Source organism: Bison bison, unplaced genomic scaffold (assembly GCF_000754665.1).
Source record: "Bison bison bison isolate TAMUID 2011002044 unplaced genomic scaffold, Bison_UMD1.0 scf7180017851653, whole genome shotgun sequence".
Taxonomy (NCBI): domain Eukaryota; kingdom Metazoa; phylum Chordata; class Mammalia; order Artiodactyla; family Bovidae; genus Bison; species Bison bison.
This window is the reverse complement of record NW_011482226.1, coordinates 43,596-53,954: the sequence shown is the minus strand read 5'-3', so window position 1 is coordinate 53,954 and position 10,359 is coordinate 43,596. Positions and strand designations below refer to the sequence as shown.

The 10,359-nt window shown below is 35.7% G+C and overlaps 2 protein-coding genes across 2 annotated transcripts; one reads left to right on the top strand and one right to left on the bottom strand.

The window, feature by feature from the left end:
* The first annotated feature begins 1,229 nt into the window (after positions 1-1,229).
* LOC104996779 (olfactory receptor 4K3-like) lies at positions 1,230-2,135 on the top strand. Its single transcript, XM_010851148.1, has one exon. The coding sequence runs from the start codon at positions 1,230-1,232 to the stop codon at positions 2,133-2,135; it is 906 nt and encodes a 301-aa protein (XP_010849450.1).
* A 3,250-nt stretch (positions 2,136-5,385) lies between these two features.
* LOC104996773 (olfactory receptor 4F6-like) lies at positions 5,386-6,324 on the bottom strand. The gene has a single exon (XM_010851136.1). The coding sequence runs from the start codon at positions 6,322-6,324 to the stop codon at positions 5,386-5,388; it is 939 nt and encodes a 312-aa protein (XP_010849438.1).
* Between the last annotated feature and the right edge of the window lie 4,035 nt (positions 6,325-10,359).

Genomic DNA, 10,359 nt, shown 5'->3' with positions numbered 1-10,359 from the left:
CATTGATTTAAATTATTATTACTCTTCAATAATGTGTTAAATATTGAGTTTTTCAAATTTGTGTATAATATCTTTTTACCACACAGCTTCAAAATATTAATAAAATGTCACTTTTTGTATTATTTTTTAGATTCCACATATGAGTGATATCAAACAGTACCGGTCTTTCTCTGGCATTTCACTAACAGTAATACGTTATAGGTCCATCCATGTTGCTGTAGATGGCAGAATTTAAGTCATTTAATGTGAGTCAACTATACTTCAATTAACAAATGCAAATACCATTTTTTTGAAACCACTATTTAACTCAGGTCTGCTGTATTGAATAGATCATCATTCTTGATTCACAGTATATTCTCCTAATTTTTCCATGTCCATTTTGAGTTTGTTTGCTTGTTTATATAATAATAAAACTCAATGGCACCCCACTCCAGTACTCTTGCCTGGAAAATCCCATGGGCAGAGGAGCCTAGTGGGCTGCAGTCCATGGGGTCGCAAAGAGTCAGATACGACTGAGCGACTTCACTTTCACTTTTCACTTTCATGCATTGGAGAAGGAAATGGCAACCCACTCCAGTGTTCTTGCCTGGAGAATCCCAGGGACGGGGGAGCCTGGTGGGCTTCCGTCTATGGGGTTGCACAGAGTCGGACACGACTGAAGTGACTTACCTTACCTATACCTATGAAACATTCCCAGTCCAAGCCCTAAACAGATGATAATAATGGACAACTGCTTATGTGTTCATCCTCACGCAGAATCTTGGCTTCCCACAATTGAGGTTACATTTTGGGACATAGTTTTATTATTTATACAAGTTCCTGCAAAATATACTGTTATTTTTGTAGTGCTCTTCATCTTATAAAATTTATGCTGAGAGGATCTATGTGAGGCTTTTTATTTCTTTATTACTATATTTTACTAACACACATTCATGTCATTTTATATAGCTGTACTTTGTTAGATTCTATCACTATGTTTATAGGCATTTCTGTAAATTCTCCTTGTATACAGATACAAGAGTTTACATTGAGCATACAAATGGGAGTGAAATTGCTGTGAAATATATGTATATTGAGCATTAAAAGAGAAGTCCAATTGCTTTTTACAGTGATTATGTAAGTACTCGCTTGCATTAGTAGCACATAAAAAACACACTTGATGCACAGACTATTTAGAAAATCTATTTTTACATCTTTTCTTCAGATAAATTTAGAAGACACGGAACAGAATGGAAGAAGCAAACCAGTCTGTGGTATCTGAATTTATTTTTCTTGGGCTGTGCGACTCATGGGACCTCCAGGCCTTCCTCCTAGTGGCATTTTCTTCACTTTACTTGATCACCATTTTAGGCAATGTCTTCATTGTGCTCCTAGTTATTGCTGACCTTCACCTCCACTCCCCTATGTACTTCCTATTGGCTAATCTGTCATTCTCTGACCTATGCTTTTCCTCAGTAACCACCCCTAAACTGATCACAGACTTTCTGAAAGAAAATAAGACCATCTCCTTTAGAGGTTGCATGTGTCAGATGTTTTTTGGACATTTTTTTGGAGGGGGTGAGATGGTGCTCCTAGTGATGATGGCCTATGACCGTTATGTGGCCATCTGCAAACCACTCCATTACTCCAGCATCATGAATACAAAAATGTGCATTCAACTAGTGACGACATCATGGATCATTGGCTTTGTGCATTCAATAAGCCAACTAGCTATAATTACACAACTGCCCTTCTGTGGGCCCAGAAAATTGGATAGCTTTTTCTGTGATATTCCATTGGTGATCAAGTTAGTCTGCATGGACACTTATATTCTAGAAGTGTTGACAAATGCTAACAGTGGGGTACTTGCAACCGTTTGCTTCATTCTGTTGCTGATCTCTTACTCTTATAGTCTACTTACTGTCTGTCACCAATCAAAGGGTGGGGCATCCAAGGCGCTCTCCACCTGCACTGCCCACATCACAGTGGTCATGTTATTCTTCGGGCCTTGCATCTTCATCTACCTATGTCCACTCAGCATCACTTGGGTGGACAAGTTCCTTGCTGTATTTTATGGGATCATCACACCACTACTAAATCCAGTCATTTATACTTTAAGAAATAAAGAGATTAGAAATGCCATTAAGCGGCTATGATGACTTAGATTTCTGTTGGTATTTCATCATTTCAAATTATCAGAATGTCTACTGTGAGCACACTAAATTGGCCACACCTACCCTGTTACTGAAGACTGGGAAGAGTTTCCCTATTCACATATGGAAATCATGTGTATCTCTTGATGAAAATTTTGTGTCAGTTCTTTAGGATTCTAGAATTGTTAAAATGAGTTCCTGTTTGGGACATTTGGCCAGTCTTTAAAAGTATGATTTTGATTGTTCTCAAGAATGACTTGAAATTAGTAAGAATGTTAATATTTTATATTACTATTCTATTACTTCAACACTGACTACTATATCAGGAAATTTTCTATTATCCTATGCATTTCTTTTAGCAGAACATTTCACATAGACCTTCTCTAACATTTTCTTTAATAAGTTACTGCATTATATTGCTCTCTTTACTTTTACAAAACAATAGTCATCAATTACCTTCTATAGGCATATCTATAAAAGTAATCACTAAGCATTCCCAATCATATTCAGAAAGTTGGATCATAATCATAATCTGGATAGACCTTTGTTCCCTCAACATCATGTTTTATTTGTGAAACACCATAATTGTCTTTAAATGATGTATATGAAATACAAAGATGGCTATATTGACAACCTTTAGAGATTTTGCTTTTTTCCTTCCAATTCATAAATTGGTTAGTCAGTTCATCATATAGGTAGGTAAAAAAAATTAGTTTTGTAATGAACTATCCATTTAATTCATTGCAGTGTTCAAATAGCCTGTAAAAATAAGATTATATACAAAATTTGCAAGTTACTCATTACTACATATAACAAAAGAAAACTTTTCTTCAGAAATCTTCCTCAAAAAAAATTAAACAAGTTTACATTCATTTATCTGAATCCATGGATCTAGATACATCTCAAATTTATATTATTTTTTTAAGATGACATGTATGCTAGTCACTCAGTCGTGTCCAACTCTGTGACCCCAAGGCCTGCCAGGCTCCTGTCTCCATGGAATTCTCCAGGAAAGAATACTGGAGTGGGTTGCCATTCCCTTCTTCAGGGCATCTTCCTGACCCAGGGATTGAATCCAGGTCTCTTGCATTCCAGACAGATTCTTTACCATCTGAGCCTCCAGGGAAGCAAAAGATGACATGGTTCTGTGCATTCTGTAACATTCCCAATAGAAAGTCTCAAGAATAAACCTTTAAATAAAAGAATTGCTACTTGCATATGCATATGTATTCTGACTTTTTTTTGTTCTTTTAGTCTCTCTTTACTCAGTTTGGATAATATATAGTGAACTTATCTTTGAATCCACTGAGCCTTTCTTCTGCTGTGTCCAGTCTGTTTTTAAATCAAGTCCCCTTAAATTTATAGCTGCACATATTTAATTTTATTTCAAAACATCCTTTGGTTCTTTCTTAGATTGCTTCTCTGTGAAAATTTTTTCAGTTTTTCAACTTTTTCATGTCGCTTTAGATTATACGAGTAATACTCTTTGCTAACAATTGAGCCATCCATAGTCTACTTCTATTATTTTCCTCTTAATTATCAGTTACATATCCCTGCTACTTATATATCATATTTTTTTTCTATTTTAAATACTGTGTATAAAAGAATATTTAGCTCTGGCATGATATGTGTGTGTGTTAGTCACCCAATCATATCTGACCCTTTGCGATCCCATGGACTGAAGCTCACCAGGTTCCTCTGTCCACAAAATTCTCCACAAAAGGACACTGGAGTGGGTTGCCATTTCCTTCTTCACAGGATCTTCTCGAACCCAGGTTTCCTGCATTGCAGGTGGAATCTTTTCCATCTGAGTCACTATTCCTCCACAAACTATCTACTCTCTCTTCTTGGAGGCATAAAAGATTAAGGCGTGATCACTTCAATCCAGTCAAGTACTAAAGCCTATTTGAATCTGGATTGTAAATTTTAAGACTTAGTACAGCTCAGGTTTGCTCCTGTTCCTTGGATATATCCCTTCCAAGTTTGGATGATGATTCTACTAGATCTTTTTCTCCTCAGTCTGAAAGAATTCAGGTGATTCAGTTTTGCCCTTCAGAACTTTTATGCTTAGAACTTTAGACTTTAGTCTTCTTCCTTCTCCTGCTACTTTCAAGAAGTATGGAAAATTACCCAAAGAGAAATCTGGCTTTACACTGTTCTTTTTAATGAATGTACCTAACAAGAATCCATTAAAAATACAAATAAAAGCAATGAAATAATTGTGAACAGGAAAGATATAAAATGTACAACTGATTGATAATCTTAAATGAATCTTGGATCACAATACTCAAACATAGGGTCCTTTCACAGCTATGCAGGAAATTTGGTTCAGTCTTCTAGTTATCAAAGTAAACTATAAATTAAATTAGTTTTGTTATTTATACAGGTTATACACAATAACACATAACCGAGACCCATGTTTTGACACAAAAGAGTTATATAAGATGAGTTATTAGAGAAAAATAGTGATTTGGACAGAATGGCTGTTAGCTAATAACAGGCTATTGTCAGACCAACATGTTTCAATGTTGGAGGAATATTCATTGATGGATTAAGTCATAATTTCAGAAAATTGTGAAATAACAACATATTCATAAATTTCCCTGTCCGAAGCCAACTGTAGATGACTTGAGTCTGGACACGACTGAGAGACTGAACTAACTAACTAACTAGGGTGAGATTAGTAGCCAGAGGCCAAGCTCATGAAATATATTATGTGGCTCTCCCAAATGCTTTTGTTCTGCCATCCGTTAGTCTCCCTTTATTATGCTACCTTATCCATCTTCTGTTACCCTGTTTTGTTTCTGCAGGTTTTAAATCCTCCCTCACACATTTTTCTGTTTTTCAGAAAAAATATGATTTTTTCACATCCTAGCTTTAAATCAAAGGCCAGTTAGATATTTCACAACTCTTTCAGGCTTTTGACAATATTAGTTATAAGTTAATTCAATTAACTGAATTAAATTGATTAATTGAATCCAAGCAGGGTGATGTATAAGGCCATACACTCGGCAGATTCAAAGTGTATAACTGACACATTTTCAAAAATTTCCACCAAGCAATTCCTGGGATTAATCTGGCAATCAAACAACTTGTTACCCAAAGAGTTCAATGTAACTTCATAATAAATGGTCTAGTCTAAATGTTATAAAATGGTGACTTTAGGGAAAAAAAATCCCCAAATTTTGTATATTAATTTAAGCATTTTTATTACATGAAATTATTTGAAGTAACTTGGGCTTCCATGAGTTACTTAGGAGACCTTCCTCCAAATCAGAAGCTGACTACTCAGTCTCCTCATTGCCATCTTCATGTCTTTGTTCCTCAGTGTATAAATGGCAGGATTCAGGATGGGTGTAACCAAAAAATCTAAAATGGCAAGAAATTTATCCACTGGCACCGTGGGAAATGGCCACATGTAAACAAAGATGCAGGGTCCAAAGAACAAAACCACCACAGTGATGTGCGCTGACAGAGTAGAGAGGGCCTTGCGCAAACCACCTGAAGAGCGTTTCCATACAGTGACCAGGATGAAAACATAGGAGATAATCAACAAGAAGAAAGTGCCCATGGATATGAACCCACTGATGGCAGTGACCATGAATTCCATTCTGTAGGAATCTATGCACGCAAGTTTGATAAACCAAGGAAGGTCACAGTAAAAGCTGTCGATTTCATTAGGACCACAGAAAGGCAAATGGATCACAAAAGCTAACTGGACCACTGAGTGAATGAGGCCAATAGCCCAAGCACCACACAGAAGCAAAAGGCACACCTGTGGGCTCATGATGGTCAGGTAGTGCAGGGGCTTACATATGGCCACATAACGGTCAAAGGCCATGGCAGTGAGCAGCACCATCTCAGATCCACCCAGCGTGTGAAGGACAAATATCTGGATGACACACCCCTGGAAGGATATGGTTTTGTGCCCAAAATACAGGTCAGAAATCATCTTAGGCACTGTTAAGGTAGAAAAACACAAATCAATAAATGAGAGGTTGGCTAGAAGGAAGTACATGGGGGAATGTAGATGAGGGTCAAAGGTCACTGCTAACACAACAAGGAGATTCCCCAGAACAATTGTTACATAAAACACTGTAGAGAAGGCAAGGAGGAAATGCTGCACTGGTCTAGAGGTAGAAAGTCCTAGGAAAACAAATTCAGACACCGAAGAGTCATCTGCTTCATACATTGGCTTGGTCTGGCGATACTTAAAGACTAGAAACAAAACATAACCAAAGCATTTATCAAACATTTTTATTTAAAGAAACTGATTTAAGCTTTTATCAAATATAGTTTTAAATCAGAAATCTTCACTAACAGCCATGAATATATTCTGAAAATATAATGCATTAATTTGTTTCTTCAACTAATGCAGCTAATGAGTGTAACTGATATTATTAATGAGTATCCACTATATTCCAAGTTCAGTGTTAAGTTCTGAGGTTAAACAGTAATTCTGACTTTGAGAGAAAATGGACTAGATCTAGATGGGTAGATACAGGTAGATACATAGATTAAATGAATTTAAATACAGATACATCTCTGACAACTGATTTCAAGGAAAAGAACAGAGGGCTATGAGAACAATATGACACATCACCATCATACTTACTCAGACTCTGCTAAATATGAGTTATTTTAGAAGAGTAAATACAGTAGTCCAGACTTTGGAATGCCATGTATAAAGACCCTGAGATACAAAAGCCAGTGAGGAAGGTGAATGATTGAGCTCAGGAGGAGAAACAGGCCAGACAGGATGGAATCTTATATCCATGTTTAATAAATGAGAAATCTACAAGAAGAATATATAGGAAACCCATTTTCCTACAAAGTCTAGGGAAAAATAGAAAAATGTTTATCTTTAGTTCTTATCAGTAAATTGTTCAAGTCCAGGCTTATATGCATTTATCAGTTTGAGTCATAAGAAATTGTTCTTTCAGTTCATATTTGGTCAAATATCAATTTTACAAAATTCAATCTAATATATAAGCTATTTATTCATATATGATATTCTAAACAACTTTAAACAAACCAAATTAGTGATGCTTTTTCCACATTTGAATTGAATACCAGGAATCCCCCACTTGCACTGCCACCGCTAAGCTTTCCTCCAGGCCCCACACCACTAACAACCATGCTCTCTTGGCACTCCACACCACGCCTGGGCTCTCCTGTGGGCACAACTCTGCACTGCCTCAGAGAGAAAGTAGCATAAGCCGGTTGGAGCCCCTTGAAACTGTTATAGCCAAGAACAGACATGCAGGCAGCCAGGCCAGTCAGGAAGGACATTATGAGGGTAATGGATGTGAAGTGGGTCTTATAGACAGAAGGAAATACTGCAGGGGTGCTGCCAGGAGGCCCTGATACAGGGGCAGTGACTAGAGGATTTTATAGCCAATAACCAAAAAAAAATAGAATTGGACTGAGCAAGAGAGAATGAATGGGACAATCATCAGAGTTAATTGCAGTGAGTGTGACATTTCAAAGGAGCTATAATCAAGCTTCTGTCTAAGGCTTTGATCATGCAATATGTAGATTTTAAAATATACATTGTCTGGTATACAAAACAATGTATATTCACTTTGTTTCCAAATGTAAAAAATAAATTAAAGTGTTTCAAAGACCCAAAGAAAGTTCAGTTTAAAAAAATACTGATTAATTTTTGTATTAGTATTAGGAAAACTAGGTGATCATTTTTTTTCCTTTCTCTTTCTAAACTTTCTAAACATTAAAAATCCATTAATAATACATTCTTCATTTGTTATAGTTCAGTAGGAAAGGCAATATATTGGCATTAGTCAAATGAAAGATTATATTTGATGCAAAGGTCAATATAGTAACTGCACAAGGAGATTAAACTTGAAAAAGTGGAGACACGTGCACAGGCACTGACAAGGAGGAACAGTAACAACACATACAGGTGACCAACGAACGTTATTGATAGACGCCTAGCCTTAGCAGCAGCAGTGATGAGGAGACTCACAGTTTTCTGTTTCACCAACTGACAGGGAAAAAAGAAAGAGAAAAAGAGACAGATGAAAATGAAAAAGAATTTCCAATATTATGAAGCTATAAAAATTAAATAAATAGTTCTCTATACATACAAATATGGAAAGATTTTCAACTTAGGGGACACAAGAAAGTACATAAAAATAACACTACGCCTTCCATTTTATAAAAAGTATTGAGGTTCTCAAAGCATTAAAATTAGGAACTATCCTTTCATGTAACAATTTCACTTCTTATATATGCAAAGGAAATGGAATCAGTATCTTGAAGCAATAATGACAATCCCATGTTCATTGCAGCATTACTCACATTAACCAAATTATGGAAACAAACAAAATTTTTGGTGATGAATGAACAGTTAAAGCAAATGTGATACACACACACAACACAACACAACACACACATACCAAAATACAATTCATTCTAAAAAAAAGAAAATCCGGCCATTTGCAACAAGGTGATTAAACGCGGAAAAAAGTGTAATAAGCCAGTCATAGAAAGCAAAACACTGCATCGCATCACATATGAGACATCTAAAAGAGTCAAATTCATGGAAGCAAAGGGTGAAATTGTGGCTTTCGGGGTCTGAGGGGAGGGTGAAATGGGGAGATGTTGGTCAAAAGAGACAAAATTTCACATATCAAGGTGAATATGTTCTGGAGACCTAATGCACAAGCAAGTTGTGCTTTATATTGAAATTTGCTGAGAGGTAAACCTGCAGTGTTTTCAGGCACAAAACAATGGTAATTGTGCCAAGTGGTGGATACATTCATTAGCTTGATTGTGGTAGTTATTTGATAATTATTGGTAATTATTTGTCATATATAATATAGACATATAACAAAAATTATTTGATATACATATGTATAATAGACCTAAATCAAAGCATCAAGTTGTACACCTTAAATATACACAATATTTGTGACAATTATACCTCAATTTTTCTGAAAAAATAAAAACTTGTTATAAGCCACTTGCATTAAGGTTGTTACTGCATAATAACATTGTAAACTATCTGAAAAAGCCTATATTAATCATCATTTGTTGAGGCTTGTGCAGTCCTAGAAAAAGAGCTTTCCACCCATAGCGATTCAGGAACTAATCTAGTTAAATTTGATGTTACATGAAAATTGAGGTCCTGTTCTTATGAGTAATAATATTATCATCACCTATGTGCAAAGTCAAAAGTATTAAAGATATCTGTGTATTCATATTCATAGTTGGTATTGATTCCTGCAAAAATTGTAACTTGATGACCAGTACTATGTCTTAAATTGGTATAATGTTGATGTCAGTTTATTATATTTATTTAAGTACCTGGAAACAACCATCCAAATACTGAATTAAAGTGAAAACCTCCAACAGCAAAAAATTATTTTTATGAAAATATGTTTGTGCTTGAAAAAATGTTCTAAGACTGCACGTTAAATATTACCAATAGTGAATCCTCAAAAATAGGACTACATATGGCTTTTATTTTCTAAGGCCTATATTTCTGTATTATTTAAATGGTCTAAAACAACCTGATATTAGCTTATGACTTAAAAATAAAATTTATTGATAAAACACAGAATAAGAGCCTCAGATAAATATACAACCCTTCAAATTCAGACTGTAGTGATAGTAGTACTATTTAGTCAAACAATTAAAAATTAATTTTACAAGTGTGTAAATGACTGCTTACTCGTAAAAAAATCACAATAGCTCCTTAACAGAAAATGTTCTCTATAAGAAATTAATGACCAAGTTAAAACCTATTTGTGACAGTCTACTGCTAGTTTTTTTTTTTTTTTTTTTTAACATGTTTCAATGCTATTTTCTCAAATCATCCCATTCTCACCTTTTCCCACAGAGTCCAACAGTCTGTTCTTTACATTTGTGCCTCTTTTGCTGTCTCGCATATAGGGTCATAATTACTATCTTTCTAAATTCCATAATATGTGTTAATATACTGTATTGGTATTTTTCTTTCTGACTTACTTCACTCTGTATAATGGGCTCCAGTTTCATCCACCATATTAGAACTGATTCAAATGCATTATTTTTAATAGCTGAGTAAAGAAACTCAGCTGAGTTGGAGATGCCGTCCAACTCAACACAACCTACTACCTCCACCCACTGCTGGGGAACCCCGAGTTCACGGCCCCCAAGATCATCCTGGGGAACCCGGTCTCCCTGACCTCAGACACATGGAGCGTGGGCGTGCTGGCCTACG